We start from the raw sequence: 19,108 nt of genomic DNA on the forward strand, positions 1-19,108 counted from the left end.
TGAAGTTAGGATCCCATGTTTGTCATATATAGTAATTCAACCTCAATTCTCTTAGTTAATGTTATTTAGTATAATCTCTTAGTTTAATAAAAACCCAATTTGTTATTTGTCTTAACATTGAGCGATAACCATACATTGTTGCATATGTGCATAAATTGAACTTAACCTAAACCAGTCTCTGTGGGAACGAATCTGATTTATATCTTATACTATTTGTGAACGCGTATACTTGGGTGAATATTAGCGCGTGTTTTCGCCCTAACAGCCAGGCAGAGTGCTAATATGGCCGCCAGGCTTAGGGCGCGTCTTGCTGCTACAGACACTACAAAGAGCCAGGCCAAAGACAAAGTTAAATCTCTGGAGAGGTACATTACCCTCCTTGTTGCAGAAAAAGATGCTGAGATCAAATGTCTGGAGGGGGAGAGGACGCGTCTGGAGACGGAAAAAGCTGTGTTGGAAGGCAATGTCTCCTCCATAGAGAAGCAAATGGACAATGTCATTGCACTGAATTCCACTATGCAACTGGAGCTTGACACCCTAAATGATGATAGGCTACATGGATGGACAGAGGAAAAAAAGCTAGTTTACCAACACGGCTTCCAGGCTGGGTTTGAAGAATGGTGCTCTGGGTTCATTGCCAATGACCCAGAGTATACATTCTCAAAGTTTGATGCAGATACCCAGATATGGGTAAATGATTTCAGGGTCAGGGCCGCGGACTCCATCAAGAACAAAAGGATTTTTCTGGGCTTAGAGGAAGAGGACGCGTCCCCTGATCCTGCTCCACTTCGGACTCAGCCTCCCCCTGCGGATGACCAAGACAAGCCACATGACGCGCCTCCTGCTTAAGACGCGTCCTTTATCTTTTATGCCCTTGAACTATTTTAAGGGTGCGGGCCCCTTGAAGCCTTACAAGTTGTAGTACCTATGTTTGAACTTCATTTGTCTGCACTTTTATAAAAACCTCTTTGCCTTATCCATGCATATTTTTACTTAGCATCCTATTTTGCCATTCACTTGGACGCGTCCTAGTCTTAGGACACGTCTATTTTGACTATCACCAGTTAAGCAAGTAACCATCCTGGGCGCGTCCTCCTTGACTGGACGCGTCTTTTATTATTTTTTTAATGAATATTTTTGTTTGCAAAACATATGAGCATAGCACCATGTTACACCTGCGTATTTAATCAAGGCACAAGGCTCAGTTGGGCGCGTTATATGGTTTTGACGCACCTCACCTTTAATCCAAAATACATCATCCTTCAAGCAGGACGCATCCTTAACAAGGACGTTTTCTTTTTCAATTATGTTGTGAATATTACAGTAACATTCAGTCTAAAGGAGCATCAACCAAGATAACTTGGGCGCATCCTTGAAAATAGTACATTTTACTTGAGTTTCATTGTTCCTTTTGACAACCACTACTTCAGTTATCATTCATACAAAGCCCTTACTTAGGGCGCGCCCTACGTTTAGGACGCGTCATGAAACCAAGCAAACTGAGCAAATATCCTTTTGGAAAGTTTCAAAATTTTATTTATAATCCGCTCTGGTGTCAAAAGTGCACCAGTCCCACGACTACTATGCTCTGTTGGGAAATTATTTCTAAAAAATGACCCTTCAACTAGTTCCAAGGTAAGTAGTACATGCACTACCCCCCTAGGCTAGGATGAATTTATTTAATTCTAGCCTATAATCCGGGCATAACCCAAAATAATAAAAGAAATATGTAAGGGGCCCAAGCCGCGCCTTACTGGTAATACTTTCGGAGATGTTCCGCATTCCAAGCTCGCGAAACCAGCTTCCCTTCCATATCTTTAAGGTGATAAGTCCCCTTCCACAGGATGGACTTTATTTTGTATGGTCCTTCCCAATTAGCTCCAAACACACCATGTTGGGGGTTGTTTGTATTGGGCATCACTTTCCTAAGTACCAAATCTCCCACCTTCAGCAATTGTCCTTTTACCTTCTTGTTATAATACCTTGCGGCGCGTTGTTGATATGCCGCTAGCCTTAGCTGAGAATTTTCCCTCGTCTCCTCTAAAAGATCTAAATGAAGCCTTTGATTAACCTCAACATCTTCTTTTCTGTAACAATCTCTGTGAAGTGATCCCGATCCAACTTCCACGGGGACCATAGCTTCGTAGCCGTAAGTCAGCATAAACGGCGTTTCTCCCGTAGTAGATCGTGGCATAGTGTTGTATGACCACATCACCTTCGGGAGTTCTTCAGGCCAATTCCCTTTGCATTCCTCTAGCTTGGTTTTGAGGGTATGCTTTATTATTTTGTTAATAGCTTCTGTTTGTCCATTGCTTTGAGGATGATAGACCGCCACAAACTCCTTCTTGATTTTCAACTCCTCACATAGATATCGCAATTCCTTGCTATCAAACTGCTTTCCAGTGTCGGAGACAAGCTTGTAAGGGATTCTGAACCTACATACGATTAAGTTGAACACAAAATCCCTGATTTACTTTGCGGTGATAGTAGCCAGTGGCATAGCTTCCGCCCATTTAGTAAAGCAATCGACTGCAACCACTGCATACTTGACGTCTCCTTTAGCTTTCGGCAATTCCCCGATAAGATCAATTCCCCACATGGCAAACGGCCACGGGCTTGCCATAGGTGTCAAGAGTGTCGCCGGCATAGACGAGTAGTTCGCAAAGCGCTGGTAGCGATCACATGCCTTGACGAAATTTGTAGCATCTTCTCTCACTGTGGGCCAATAATACCCTTGGCGCAAAATTTTCATTATCAACGAGCTACTCCCCGAGTGATTGCCACAGATTCCTTCATGCACCTCTCTTAGGATGTAATTTCCTTCTTCTTCTTCAACACACCTAAGCAGAGGTTGGTTGAACCCTCTCTTGTATAGGACTTCGTCGTATATCACATATCTTGCAGCCTGATAGCGGAGTCGGCGAGCCATAAACTTATCCTCGGGGAGTATTCTCTTGCGAATGTAAGCTAGAATGGGCGTCATCCATGTTTCCTTGGGAGCCTCATCCACTCACATAGTTTCTACCTCTGGGATACTAGGAATCTCCTGGATTTCAAGGGGGATGGATCCTAACAACACAGCCTCTTGTTGCGACCCCATTTTTGCCAGAGCATCCGTATTACTGTTCTTCTCCCGCGGAACACATTCCAATCTAACTTCTTTGAACATTCCAATCAGGCGCTGTATACATCTCAAGTATAATTCTGTTCGTGGGCCTCGCGCTTGAAACCCCCCGTTCACCTGATTCACTACCAACTCTGAGTCACTTCTTGCAATTAAGTTCCGCACCCCCATTTCTAAAGCGATTTTAAGGCCATTAATCAGCGCCTCATACTCCGCATCATTATTGGTTGCATAAAACTTGAAATGAATGGCGCTCATCAGATGGTGGCCCTCCGGAGACACAAGTACTATACCTGCACCTGCTCCTCCATTGTTAACCGCACTATCCACATGCAAGATCCACCAAGGATGCGGAAACTCCTCCAAAGACTCCTCAGAATGAGGCAGATGTAGCATTACCAAAGCTTTATCATCAATTTCAGAATCAAATTCCAACAAGAAATCGGCTAAGGCTTGCCCTTTTATCGCTGTTCGAGGTACATATTCCAAATCAAACTGTCCCAACTCCATAGCCCATCTCAGCATTCTGCCTGATGACTCTGGTTTGTGCAGGACCTGTTGCAGCGGGTACGCTGTACGAACTTCAACTCTATGGGCTTGAAAATACGGTCGCAATTTTCTTGACGCAAGAATCAGGGCGTAAACCAGTTTCTCCATGCTTGTGTAGCAAGTTTCAGCGTCGTGTAACCGCTTGCTCACATAGTACACTGGTGATTGCTGCCCATCTTCCTCTTTTACCAGAACTGCACTGATCGAATATTCAGACACTGCGGGGTACAGTATTAGAGACTCCCCATCCAACGGTTTTGACAACATGGGAGGGTTTCCCAGTTGCTTCTTGATTCTTTTGAAAGCCTCTTCATATTCTGACGTCCATACAAAGTCTTTCCCAGCTAATTTGATCGCCTTGAAAAATTCCTTGCATCTATCGGACGACTTGGAAACAAATCGATTTAACGCGGCGATTCTCCCAGTCAAACTCTGCACTTATTTCACATTGGTGGGTGACTTCATATCCATCAATGCCTTGATCTTTGCGGGGTTGGCCTCAATTCCCCTGTGGTTGACAATGAACCCGAGAAACTTGCCCGACTCCACGCCGAACACATATTTTTGCGGATTTAATTTCATACGAAACCTCCTTAGAATGTTAAACATCTCCATCAAGTGCTTGATGTGGTCACCCGCTACCTTGGACTTTACCAGCATATCATCCACATACACCTCCATAGTTCTCCCGATTTGATCCTTGAACATCATGTTTACCAACCGCTGGTAGGTCGCGCCAGCATTAATCAATCCAAACGGCATTCCAATGTAACAGTATAACTCCCTGTCAGTAATGAAAGATGTATGTTCTTGATCGGGGCCATACATCGGAATTTGATTGTAACCGGAGTATGCATCCATAAAACTCAGCAACGCATGCCCCGCCGTTGCGTCAACCAACTGATCGATTCTTGGCAGCGGGAAGCTGTCCTTTGGACAGGCCTTATTGAGATCTGTGAAATCCACACATGTCCTCCATTTCCCATTCGGTTTCTTCACCAGTACCGGATTTGCAAGCCATTCGGGGTAGAAAAATTCTTTGATTAGCCCCACCTCCAACAACCGGTCCACTTCTTCTTTTAGTGCTATTGCCCTTTCTCCACTTACCGGGCGGCGTTTCTGACGCATGCCCTTACAATTTGGAAGGATATTCAAACGGTGACACATTACTTCTGGGTCGATTCCTGTCATATCTGAATGACTCCATGCAAAGACATCGAGATTTACAATTAGGAAGCGGGCAAGACTTCTTCTCATTTCATCAGCCAACTGGGACCCCACTTTCAAAACCTTGCTCGGGTCATTTTTATCAACCGGTATGGATATTGTGTCTTCGGCCGGTCCCGTCTTTTCGGCGGTCATAGGGGGGATCTTGGGATCCAAATCGAAATCAAAATCTCGGAGGTCTTCAACTTCCACTTTTATATCTGAGGGCGCGTCCTCTTGGGTGGGAGCGTCCACCTCCAGACAGGACGTAGCCTTGTGTAACGCAGATGAAGAGGGCGCGTCCTCGTTTGGAGGAGCATCAACCTTAATTTCATTCAAGGGCGCATCCTTCTCTCGAGGAGCATCAACCTTGAAGTTATTCCCGAGACCTTGCAAAATCTCACTTCTTCCTTCCAACTTTTCCCCGTTAACCTCTTTCTGTATGATTTCCTCTGTATGACTCACCACCACTTCTTCTACGCTACGGATCTTCGAAACACGTCCCCACGTCAAAAAAGAGTTCCCAGAGGCATTGGTTTCTTCCTTTCCGGGGCTTTCAACAAAATAGTGGGCATGGACCTCTCCACTCGGTTTTGTATGAATATATTCTACATCTTCAAATGGGAGACCTTTCCCTTCATACCTTCTTCTGCAAAATTCCTTGACAGCCTTGTGATAGCAGTCGCGTGACTCATACTGTGACCCTCTCAGACTGCCAACTCTGTTTGGCGTTGGGAACTTTATCATCAAGTGGTGTATCGAGGTTATCACCCTGAACGCTCGCATCCAATGTCTGCCGACTAGCACGTTGTGCGCGGAATCTTGATCTAGCACCTTGAAATCTATCATTTGAGTTACCGACAAAGCCCCTTCCCCGAGCGTTACGGGAAGCCTGACCGAACCCATAACTCTCACTGCTTCCCCAGTAAAGCCATAGACGTGCGCATCTTCGAAATACATGTCACTATCTGGGAAACCCAGCTTTTTGTAGGTGCTATAGTACAAGATGTTTGTAGAACTCCCATTATCCAAGAAGACTCGATGTACGTTCATTGCCCCAATAAGCATGGTAATCATTAGCGCATCGTTGTGAGGATGATGCACCCACCTAGATTCTTTTTCCTTGAACGTAATATCAGCGGACTCTCCCTTAAAGACCTGCGGGGGTCTATCCTCCAAGCTGTGGATGTTGGTGAGCGGTGGATATCGCACTTCTCTCGCGTTTTTCTCCAGTGCTCGATTACTATCATCAACAAAAGGGTGTCCTCCGAAAATTGCCCTGATACTGCCAGCCCTCTGAAACTTGACCTCTGCTGTTTTTTCAACATCCTCCTTCCGCGTGGGCTGTTTTTCATCCTTACCCTTGTCATCAAGTCCCCGGCGTCGCTTCACCTTGTCAATCCATTCGCCTAGGTATCCTGCCTTGATCAATTCTTCAATCTCATCCCGCAAGTGACGACACTCATGGGTGTCGTGGCCAGTAGACTCATGGTAGTCACAATACTTCTTCTTGTCTCTGCTCTGCCATGAAGTTAGACGGTCGGGCTTCTTGAAGGTTCCTCTATCCTTATTTACCTCAAAGATATGATCAATGGACGCTGCCAGCGGTGTATAATTGCTGACTCTTCTCTCGTAGTTCGATGGTGGGCTCCATTCTCTCCGCGAGCTCACAGCATTTACCCTGTTAGGGCTTCTGGCGTTTCGCCGATAATCTGGGCTCAAGGATCTGTCCCTTCTCTTGGATCGCCCCTTGGAGTTATAGGTATTGTCATTATTTTTTATTTCTGCAAGCGACTGCTCGATTGCTTTGAACGACTCTGCCTGCACAAGCACATCAGCTAGCGACACTGGGTCCTTTCCTTGTAGGTGCTTCCAGAAATCCGTCCCCACACGCAACCCAGCTATAAGCAATATTTTCAATGTTTCATCAGTTGCACCCCTAACCAAAGTAGATTCTGCATTAAACCTCTTGAAATACGAAGTCAAACTTTCTCCTTCCTTTTGTTTCACATTAGCCAGCGTAGTAACATGTGGTGTATACTTCACCGCGGCTTGGAATTGTGTCAAAAACAAAGTTTTCATCTGTTTCCAGGATGAAATCATACGTGGACCAAGTTTTTGGAACCACTGCTGAGCGCCTTCTCTAAAATTGGCTGCCAGAAGACGGCATCGACCCAAATCAGGTACTTGATACACGTCCATTTCAATGTTAAAGCGCCCCAGGAATTCCACAGGATCAGAATTCCCATGAAAACACAAGTCGTTGGTTGTGTTCCTGTATCCAGCGGGCAATTGCGCCTCCCTCACGACAGCAGCAAAAGGAGAAGGAGCTTGCACAGTCGCTGTTACTCTTCCTCCCTCAAGATGGTTGAGCAACCTCTTGAGGTCGTTCACATTAAATGTCCCTACCCCAGGAATGGTTTGAACATTAGGCTGCTGGGGTTGCTCTGCGACTTGCTGAAATTCCCCTTGATTACCCCCTGGGTGTGGCGGAGGATCTCGCCGCCCCTCGCCCTGAGACTGCGGCGATGGCATGTTACCATTTTGGTTCTGGATATTTTCCCGTACGCGAGGTTCATCTTGACCGCGTCGCGGAATTTCATCATTGTTCTGCATTCTTACTTGAATTCGCCCGTCGTCCTGGTCATGAGGACGCGCCCCAGACCCATTACCAGTAAAGCTGTGGGAAGCTACGGGAATAACGGCGGGGGCTTCTCCAGCGCAGTGTGCTCCACCTCTTCTACCATTGTAAGGGGCTCTTCCGTATTGATATCCCATTCTTCCTCGTCCATTCCTCTGATATCCCCGGTAATAATTCCTGGGTCTTCCTCGCGGAGGGGCACGCTCGTGCTCGCGGTGCCGCGCCCCGTCATCCCTTTGGAATGCGGGGGGCACACGCGTCGTGTCACGGGGCCTCGCTTCTCCGGCGTTTCCTTCCTTTTGCCATTCTACCAGCAACATCCTCAAATCGTCGTCCTCCAACCTTATGCCAAGCCTCCTTTTTAAGGCTGAAAGATCCCTTCCTTTGTCATCTTTGTTTTGAGTGTTCTCCGTACGACGACATTCGTCCATCGTACGCCCAGACCTATGCGGGTGTGGCACTACCTGGTTACCCAGGCGAGGCCTTTCTCTGCCATCAGTGTCTTCATCCGCAAGCTCCACAATAGGTTCTACATCATCAGAGTACTCCAAGCGCCGTGGAGTGATTTGCGGGTTTTCCCCGCTCCCCTGGGTATCTCCTTCAACTACTGGGGCTTTTCCCAAGGCATGACCGTGACGGGGGAAACGACGACCTCTCCTCGTCTTTCGACGCTCCACCGTGTTCAGTCTTGAGTTAAAACTGTTAAGAGTATCCCCCATGCGATATAATTGCTCCAATATATCAGCGTTGCTGATGAGAACTGGAGGTGTCCCCCCCACATCCGGAGCCCTTGGTGGATCCGCCATGTTCCTGGAAACGTAAGGTTCGTGGCGAGTATAGCGCCCCCTGCCTTCTCCTTCAGACCTGCTGTCACTTCCATCATAAGAACTTCCATCACGATTGTAAGACATCTTTTCCTCCTAAGATTGCGACCTTAATTAGCACCCCTCCTTCTAGCTCCAATTTGTTGAAGGAAAGTAGCATATTTTTCTATACAATATCTTTGTGCCTGTTAGAAATTTATCTGCTTTCATATCTAATATGAGAGATGCCTCCCCATTTCATTAGTAATTGATGGTTTATGAGGCACTTGGGTAAGGCGAGTCGAACGCCTAGGGGCATCACTACCTCAGGGGCACCAAAACAAATGATGTATATGTAGTATATAATGACGAGTTTATGCCATGGAGGCGAATGATGTATGAATTTCTTTTTCCCATCAATGATGTGGTTCTCTCCTATATATCTGACAAACTTAAGATGATAATTTTATTTATTCAGTAGTAATGCTTGCAGTGTATATGTAGTTTTTTGGTGTCTGGCTAGATCCTGACTTTGCATGCTCTCGTAGTGCAGAACTAGTTTGATCGCTCCCTGTAATGCTGTTGATTGGGTAGCCAATATTTTGGAAAGTTGAACTTTGGTAATCCCTACCAAGAATGCTGGTGTAACTGGGAAAACCACGTATAGATCTGATAGTGCTAGGTAGTAGCAGTAGCAGGCACAAGGATTACATACTTTAATGTGCGTTTACCTGGTAGCATTACAGTGTCTCAAGTTAAATTTGAAACTAAAAAAAAAACTGATCTGCGAATGATGGTGTCCCTGGTATGGTAATATGAGATAGACATATACCCCTCTTTTTCATAATTACTAATTGACATGATGCTTTAAGAATCTTAATTAGAATTTCAGAAAGGGTATATGTTGATGGAGGAATCTGGTAACAACAAAGATTGAGGTTTCTCGCCGAAACTAAGATCTGTGATGGTAATTCTTTGCCGGAAACTTAAGCGGTGTGTGGTTGATTGTGGTTGTTTTAGGCTGAGATTGATCAGAGTAAGTGGTGGCTCTCTTATCAGCTCTCAACTTCTTACCCTCTCAATGTGCCTACGTACCCTTTATATAGGGATCAAGCCTGACGTAGTTCTCGTAGAACAAGAAGCCTGATGGGTTTAGACTTCTTATTCCTAAGTCCAGTAGAAGCTCATCCAATATCCGTCTTCCGCTAGCTTTAGGAATGTCCAACTATGAGGCCCAACCGCGAAGGCCCAAGGCTCGTCCATAATCGTAGGACTTCACGGATAGTGCATCTCCCTGCGCAAGGATAACATTCCGCTACAGCTATCTCCCTTGATTTACGAACGCAGGTATAGCCACGGTTCACCCCAAGTGCCAGACGCGTCCCTGTCCCCCGAATGAGGATAACCCACCAGATAACAGGATAGGTGATCCCTAGCTCTTGGGTGCAAAGTGCAGGATGACTCCAAAGTTCTCCAACGAGGACACCCGTTGAATACAAGAACATAGCTCCCAAAGCACACACCAAAGTAAACCCCGCATCCCCAACGAGGACACCCGTTGAATACAGGAGGAGGCCTTCAATCATCAGGCATACCCCTGGAGGCCTTCAAGCTTTTCACGGACATCCCCCTCCTTGACTGTCTCAAGGAGGGAATTCTTCAAAGAGTACCTGCAACAAATACATTAGTAAAAATAACCTCCATTGCTCCTCTCCATGCAAGCTTTGTCCTGAACTCAACATCAAAAGTATATAGACCAAACACAGGACGCGTCCTACCCTTTGGGGCGCGTCCTAACCTTCATAAATCCAACCCTGCTTTCTCATCAATCGTTCCTTATAACATGTAAAGCCACAGGACGCGTCCTAGTGGAGACAAGCGCGTCCTACCTCTTTCATTGCCACAAGATCATGTTCACCAGGTAATATTCCTAATGTTGACGCGTCAACCAAATGTGGGCGCGTCCATATCCAAACTTGCTATTACCAAAATATAAGGCACCAACTTAAATATACGCGCGTCCTATCCTTCCGCAACGCAATATCGGGTTTGACCGTATGTAATCCGCATTTGACCCGAATCAACTCAATACCAAATTTTGGATATAACAGTATATATAACTCATGCTGGTTTAAGATTTTCCAAATTTCTTTACCTTTGATATCCATAAATAAATACATAATTATTTAATCATCTGTGACAGACATGGGTACAAATAAGATTATAGTCGCACAGAAGAATTTATGTGTTTATTGATAGTATTGTTCCTTCCCTCTCAGGGACTAATAAATGAATAGAAACGTAGAGGAGCATTATGTGTTCTAGCTAACACGTGCACCAACGGCATCAGGTCTTTTACCGTCGCACACCATGCTGTTGTGGTTGCCCCGAAACCTTGGTTGGTAACAGACTCAACGTTGACCTTCCAATACCACAAGGCTGTCTTGAAGGACAGCACTGCATCTGAGGCCACTTTGTCTGGATTGTTTAGCCCATCCAACTCATCCGGCATCGATATAGTTATAATTCCATGTTAGCTGAAGAGGGCCACTTCTGGCTTCGGATCACAGTAATTGTTGTTGCGGCCATCCGTCTCTTCTTTATGGCAAATTGTGTTACAACATTTTCTGACTGAGTAACAAAATTAGCAGTAACTTTAAAAGTTGAAATATAGAATGAATTTCATAGTTATACTAAAAAAAACAAAATACAAGTGCATAGCTAACTTCTCAAGTAACAAAAAAAGAGGTAAGGAGAGAATTTTTACATCCTGTCTCATGGGTGGCGTGGGCAAAGAAAGCTGCAATTTCACGCTTAGAACCGAATAGGATTTAAGTGCTTCAAGGAATGCTGATCTAGTATAGAAGTTTCTTCCATCGCAATTTCCTGTAGCTTGATTAGTTATCCCGTTGAAGAAATCGTCCGAAACAATATCAGCAACCGAAACACCATTACCACCACTGCTTGGGGCTCCGTTACTGCAAGGGCCACCTTGGCATCCCTCCCCACAAAAATCATTGCTAATGCCACAGTAACCGTACTTGCTACAACAGAGGTCCGGTGCACAATTGCAGTTCTGGGCAGAAACAAGAGCCACCGCAATAATTCCGGTTAGGAGGGTAGTAAGGAAAATGTATTTAGTAGTGAATAATGTTGTCATTTTGTTGTATTAAGATGGTGGAAAATAAGGTTGGCGATGGATGGGTGCAGCATGAAGGTGGATTTTGAAAATTAGAGTTTGATAATTTGACTTGGCATCGGTACAACTCAAGTTGGCAGTAATATGTACGTTACGTAGACCCTTGACTCAGTTGTGGGAGCACCACTGAGTAAAAAAAATGAACACAACCTACAATCCAGTACTAGTCATTATAGACTTGTCTATATATCTCAAATGATATCATCAAATTTCTCAACGTAAAGTTTTAGAGGATGTCCGGGTTTACATTGGAAAAATGCAAACATTTTTACCACACCCAATTTAACAATCTCTTTATCTTCAACTTCCACCATCCCCTCTTTTTAGCTATAACCTCCTTTTCTACTTGTTTGGTTCTAGCCCTAATATTTTATTTAAGTACGCCCTTTCCCCGAGACAAATCATGATCCATTTCCTTAATACTGACTCTGTATTTCACAATTTTTACTATAACCTGCAAATTCCTTGAAATGTTCCTGAGTGAGTCAGAATAGCAACAGATTCTTGAATTTTTAAGTCTTCTCAACTGATGATCAAGTCCTCTACACTAGGTAGAGGTGGCCGCCCGTGCGGGTCGTGCGGGCCGGGCCGGGTTGGAAGCGGGTTGGAACCGGAAAACCTGAACACTGAACCGGCACTGGAAGCGAGCGAATCGGGCCGGGCTGTGTTTGAGCTTACAGAAAGTAACCCGGATTCGGCACTGAACTCGTGTGCGTGCCAGGCGGTTCACGGGTTTGCGGGTTGCAGGTACGCGGGCTGGCACGCGGGTTGGCGGTTGTGCGGGTTGAACAGAGTCTTTGTACAAATTCCTCAGCATTCAACACATCAAACCTATTCTGAATAATCACAGGAGGACCACCTATACTCTTGTTCTCCTTTAAACCCCCAGCTTTCACATCACTACCAACCACCTTAGAAAAACCCGAGCTCCCCAAACCACCCTTCTGCAAATCAAAAGGGTGCGGGTTAGTGCCGGTTCCGGTTTTTTAAAATTAAATTCGTATTCGGTTCGCTTCTTTCGGCGGGTTGTGCGGGTTTGAACCGGCCCGAATCGGGCCGAATATTTTACGGTTTCCGTACGAGCCGGTCCCGAATGTGCGGTTCGAACCCGCACATTTGGCCACCTCTAACACTAGGCTCTCTGAAAAATGCAGCCATTCATTCAGACTCCTTATTAAAAACCCTTTTAGATTCAGTAGTACTAAAAGTCAACAAAAATTTCCAATAAAAAATCTCCTTTACCTTTGATAAAATCTATCTTTAGTTCACCTAGAACCTCGTGGAGTATATCTCCATTAATAAGGAAATGAGAAAAGCATATAAAGCTGTTTTCAAAACAATACTCCCTCTGTCCCATCCATTTCTTTACGGTTACTATTTTGGGCCGTCCCATCCATTTCTTTACATTCCAAAAATAGTAAACTTTTAATAATATAAAACACTATTACACCCACTAACTTCCTCCACTCTCTCAAATCTATTATTAAATATTAATAGGTCCCACTACTTTAACCACTTTTCATCATTTTTCATTACTTTACCTATTTTTATATATATATATATTGGTCTCCGTGCCCACCAGAGATGTAAACATCCTGGTGGGACGGAGGGAGTAACATTCTCAAAAAGTAAATCTAAGCTCTTAATTAAAGTAGTTAATGTGCTACCCACCTCATTCACCTTCTTTTTATATTCATAATTAATCACCGCTTCTTTTAAAATCTCAATATATTGAAAATATGTGTTTACCCTCTCCTTGTGAGATGAGTTTTTATTTTTAGCTAGCTGAAAATCCAGATTAGCACCATAAAACTCACTCCCTTCATCTTTTCTATGATGTTAAAGGCTCACTTAAAAAGATAATATTCAAAATTTTCCCCGCATTTAAAGAAGTGATACTAGATCTCCCTTGCTTTAGCTTCCTTAGAGAATCTCCAATAAAATTTATCCCTCTCGGGGACTTTCTTAAGAATAAGAAAGAGAACCTCATGTAAATACCATGGAGTAAGGTTTGGTCCTATTCATGGAGATTCCATAAATATTCCATTCTATTTTCTTTTCCTTACTCGCTGACAACCTTGCTAGCTGGCTGGAAGGTTGGAAGGAGAAGGGTTTGCCAAATCTTAGGTGCCATAACAATTTTGATTGACTAACCTATTGAAAATGTATATTTGTCTTTCAATATTGTCAAAATTTGACAATTTCCCAAATTGGTTAAATCATACTTACTAGTACCAAAAATGGATATCAATAATATTTCTTCTATTTAATGTAAAATTTACAATTTAACTTAGGTAATATTTAGAAATTGCTAATTATTGAAATAAAATATTTTTAAATTAATATAAAATTGTCTGAAATAGAATATTAATATTATAATGATTTGATAAGATTGGCCCTCTTTAGGTACCCCTCTTGAATAGCTATTTGGAATTCTAGCAACAAAAATCATGCCCCCACTAGTCTTAGGGATAACCTTCATCTTTCTCGTTATTGTTTGCCATTTAAAAACTGTTTCTTTAAACCATCTCCAATTATAATAGCTAAAATGGTTAGTTAAATTAATCATCTAAAATTTTATTAAATCAGTAAGGTTATTTGCTCCAGTGATATTAACTATATTGATTAGCTAAATTTAATAATAGTATGTTATATGTATTTTCAAATTATTTTATATATATAAAAATTTCACATGCTAAAATAAATTTAAATATTTAATTAAATACAGTAAAAATAAAAAAAAAATTATATAATAAAAAATATTGAATATATATTTATATAATTGTAAAAGTCACTTATATGTGTTTAAAAGTATATACTTATATTTATAATAAAATTTTATATTTAAATTTATATTACATTTTATTATATTAGATTAGATTTATTAATATTTTTATAAATATGTAATGTTTATTAAAATAATTAATAAAATTGTTCAATAAAAAAATCATAGTTTGACACTTAATATAACATAAAGTTAAAATATTAAATGTGGCGCCCCAAAATCCGGGGTTAGGGATCTCGGAGGCCACGCCATCTCAATCACTATAAACCACATATCTCGCATCACAATATATAAATACTCACACTTTAAGACCCCACACTTATCACACACACTTATAGGTTATTGTTTTGGAAACGAGTCATTCATTACTAGAGTAGATCAACCACAAAGTGATAATTATTACAACCCAAAAGTAATTAAGTCTTACCGGGGAATATCCTTGAAGTAAGGCTAGTCCGTCGGCCAAATATACGTTTCTTATTTATTACCTTACATAAGTCATACTTATAAATAAGCCGAACTAAAAACAACTGAAAACCAATCCAGCTTATTCGGACTACCTGTGGTACAACACCAAACAACCTACGGAACAGCTGACCATTTCCTACCCGTTTCCTGGATGTGGTTCTAATGGTAGGCATCTTGATTCACTGTTGTGTTGTGTCAATTTAAGAAAACAAGTGTGAGTTATAATGCCCAGCATAAAAATGTACAGTATGAAAATGACTGTATGATAACCTACGTAAAACATCATATATGATAATTATGTTTTATTCGAAAATAGTTTTCCTTGGTGATACACACCTTCTTATGAAAACAATTATTTAGTGGATTTTATTATCATGCGAATACCTTAATAGTAAACCCAGCACCTAGGCTTGGGTTACGGTATTGCATCACAATTCCAATTGGAAGAATAGGACATTCACTGAAGCCACCGTATACGATGATCAGTCGTACTACGGAAATAGTAATATTTTCTACATGTAGGTGCACGATTCCCTTTTATTATTGGTTATCACCCTGGCCGCATTTGGGCCTTTTCTGTGTCCGTCCCTCTCAGGTACACACTTCGTGTCTATCCCTCTCAAGACACGATTTTGTGTCCATCCCTCTCAGGTACGCATACTCCATATGTTCATCAGTATATAAGATACCTTCTCATATGGTAGTAAATTGGTAGTCTCCCCAGTCCACGAAGTACTGGAGTCTACCCCTCCTTGTCCTTGTAAGAATCTCATCATCAATCTGGAACTTATATTGTTCCCCAAACATATTGCTTATTGATAGGTACACTTTGATTTGTATGTATATATATGTACTTCCGAGAATTTTCGGAGGAAGTACTAGGGATGTGAGTTGACCGTTGTCAACATATTTGTTATATAAGGGGGAGTTTCTTTTGAAACTATAATCTAAATATTTAAAATAAGTCGAGATAATATTCTCCGACGATCTGAAATTATTCGAATGATTTTCCGAAAATCAGAAAGTATTTTGAATCAGGTTCTATGATTTTTAAATCATAATTAAACCATTAAATAACTAATGCTTAATAATTAAATATTAATCGTTGAATAATTAAACCTCGAATAATTATACTTTTAAAAGAATATTTGAAATAATATTCCTCAACTAATTTATGTTTAAGTAATTTAATAATCTTTAATATTTAATCGAGTCTGAAATAAATATTTACTAGAGCATACTTCTCCCATAATAAATGAATAGTAAATAGATATTTATTATTCGAATGATAAAGTATAGTTGAGGGAATATGATCTTTAGAAATCGTTTTAATAAAAGTTCGAGGTGTTTAGTATTTTGTAAGTGGACGTTGAGTCCTTTTAAACCGTACTACTATGGACTTTTAATCGTCCTATAATATCACCGGGATGATCACCGAGTTTTTATTTTAAAATCCCGACCGACTCATGGTCTTATACTTATATGTCACGCTTAAAGCGGAATTAAACATTCAACGATACTTACTTATCGTACAACATCGCTATATTATGCGAAAAGTTCAATTACTACGTATCATGACAAGCATGGTATTTATGCAATGATAATAAAACAATCCTTTCACAACACAACAGTAAATGGAGTTGGGTTCGTAAACTTGCCTGGGTATCTCGAGGTGGAGGATGCTCTATGTTCCGCTCGGAAATCTATAATTATAAACACAATCCATTTCGTTAGGTCCCGTTCTAATTTACGGCTAACCGCACTCATGCACTAATTATTATGCACCCTCTCAACTTATACTACCCTTATAATTCCTTTAAGTCCTTATTCACTGTTAGATATATTTGATAATGTCATGTGTAATATGATTTGTGTTTAGTTTTCAGATCTTACCTAACATGACAAATCAATACTTAACTGGAAATCAGCACTTATACTGAAGACAAAACTTAAAATATCAGAACTTAAGTTATCAGAAGATATCTATCAGGAGATAATATCAGGACTTAAGATGACTTTCAGATAAGGCAGGCGGCTGATTGAAAGGAAAGAAGATCGAGACTAAGACATAAAGAATTGTGTATGAAGAAGGAATTCTATGAAGAATAGAATACTTGGAAGAAAAGATAACTAGTTGATATTGTTATTCCCAGTGGACTAACAATGAGATTTACAGAAGGGGGGTTGAATGTAAATCTCAAAACTTTTTCAAGTTTTGAGTAGTTTCTAAGGCTAAGTGTTTTAGTGAGCAAATGTGTGTGAATGGCTTGAAGCTGATACAGACAGATATATATTCAAACACAAATGTAAAGAACACAAAGAACTTAAAAACTTTTCTGGTGGATTTGTTGTTCCACCAGAGATGTGTTATTTCAGAAAATCTGTGTCTCAAAGAATTAAATCACAGTTGCTTCCTAGTACAAACTAGATGATTTTCTCTCTGGATTTTTCTAAACAGCTCTTGAAAATTCACACCTAATTACTAGCTGCTACTTGGTTTATATATCACCAAGTTTACAAGTGAAGACAAAATTGTAAAATACAATTAAAGAGGCTCTTCACATGTTTCTTCTTCATTTCTCTATCCAATGCAATTTGGGTTTAGCTGTTGATCTTTGAATACTCCCTTGTTTGCACCAGAATGGAAATGCTGTATTTTCTTGATTCCTCCTAGATACTGCCACATTCCAGTTTGTCTCTGTCAACCCATGTGTCTCTCTCAGCTTATAAATTGTCACTATCAACTGCTATTGAACTAAGCATCCGTTGAAGCTTTCATCCGTTGATGCCTTATCCGTTGAGGCTTTATCCGTTGAAGCTTTATCCATTGATGCATTAGCAGTTGAAGTCTTATCCGTTGAAGCACTTATCTGTTGATGGATATTATCCGTTGAAGCTTTAGAGACATCCGTTGAAGCTTTGTTTCTTATCCGTTGAAGGTCTTCAATTTCAGTTGATACTTCTTCACTTATACAAAATTACAAGGCATGAAATATTTACAATTAGCCCTCCTATTTGTATATCCACTAGTAGTCAATATGACTGATAATTTCCTACAACATCTAAGAGTTACAACTTAAATCCAGAGAATGAAATGTGCTACAATACTAAACTTATTTCTAAGTAAAGCTACTCCTTCAACGGATAGCCAAGATGGTCTTATCCGTTGAGGCTACAAACACTAGATTTCTACTTAAGTGTTTTGTTTAACTTATCATCAAACTAATACACATATTCCTAACAATCTCCCCCTATTTATGTCTACTAGAACTGTAGGCATAAATTTGGGTTTAGCTTGATGTTAACAAAACACTTGACAAACATATTAACTGTAATAAAGCAGAAATTCAAAAGTGCTGCAAAAATATGTATGCTGAGATGAAATTGAAGAATTACATTGTTTCCAAGGGTGCTCCTTTAGCCTGAGCAGATTAATTTCTTTTCCTTTGATCCCTTGTTTTCTTTCCTAGCCTCCTGTCATTCTCCTCTATTTGAAGTTGAAGTTGTCTGTAGAACTCAGCTTCATCTTCTTCATTGATGTCCAACTTAGATTGCATATCCTTGAGAGTTTTATTACTGGCAATCTTGAGCTGATCTTCAAGTCTGAAAAATCTTCTGACTCCTTTGTTGTCTCTGAACTCCATCAACCAATGAGGTGATTTTTGAACTGTAATTCCTCTTTCTTGAATGAGTAATGTTCTAGGCAAGGCATTGGGCTCCCACCAAGTCTTCCTTATGTTGGCAATCTTGTTGAGAATCTCAGTCTTGGCAGTTCTGGTAAAGCCAGAATCCCTTTTTATGGCTGAGTAGACTCTAACCAAGGTAGAGTAGCCTTCATTCAGAATCCTGTAGAGAGGCCAAGTTCTTTCCCCACTTCCTTTGTATTTGAACACTAGTCTTTCTGGTAGCTGTCTGTAAGCATCTATTGCCCTCACTTCCTCCAGCTCATCTAGATAGAGTTCAATGTCTGAAAATTCTTTTATGTCACAAATGTGAACATAATCATCCTTAGAGGCTTGTGGCTTAGGCTTAGGCTTCTGAGTGAATTTGATTGAGGTTGGAGGAGGTGTTGATTTGATTTTCCTTTTCTGTTTCTTTGGTGGAGAAGTGGTTAAGAAGGTGGGCAATTTGATGGTGTCCCAATCAATTGGTTCCTCCTTAGGATTGATTGTTTCACCATGGATATTTATGAAGGGGTTAGGCACAATGGGTTTAGGAATAGAAGGTAGTGGTTTGGATTTTGATTGGGTATCTTCAGTCTCATCTACCATCTTTCTTTTTGCATTGGCCTTCTTTCTGTTCCCTTTCTGCCATTCCTCTATTTCCTTACTTC

At 41.2% G+C, this 19,108-nt stretch overlaps 1 protein-coding gene and 1 pseudogene across 1 annotated transcript; both read right to left on the bottom strand.

Annotated features, from left to right (window-relative positions):
* Nucleotides 1–3,010: 3,010 nt before the first annotated feature.
* On the bottom strand, nt 3,011–8,239 carry LOC141680059 (uncharacterized). Its single transcript, XM_074486386.1, has 7 exons — nt 7,863–8,239; nt 7,289–7,619; nt 6,455–7,237; nt 5,738–6,400; nt 4,431–5,617; nt 3,655–3,872; nt 3,011–3,423 (listed from the first exon to the last, which is right to left on the bottom strand). The coding sequence occupies exons 1-7, from the start codon at nt 8,237–8,239 to the stop codon at nt 3,011–3,013; spliced, it is 3,972 nt and encodes a 1,323-aa protein (XP_074342487.1).
* Nucleotides 8,240–10,469: 2,230 nt separating this feature from the next.
* On the bottom strand, nt 10,470–11,657 carry LOC141678347 (endochitinase EP3-like; annotated as a pseudogene).
* Nucleotides 11,658–19,108: the final 7,451 nt, after the last annotated feature.

The sequence above is a fragment of the Apium graveolens genome, chromosome 8, assembly GCF_009905375.1.
Source record: "Apium graveolens cultivar Ventura chromosome 8, ASM990537v1, whole genome shotgun sequence".
Lineage (NCBI taxonomy): Eukaryota > Viridiplantae > Streptophyta > Magnoliopsida > Apiales > Apiaceae > Apium > Apium graveolens.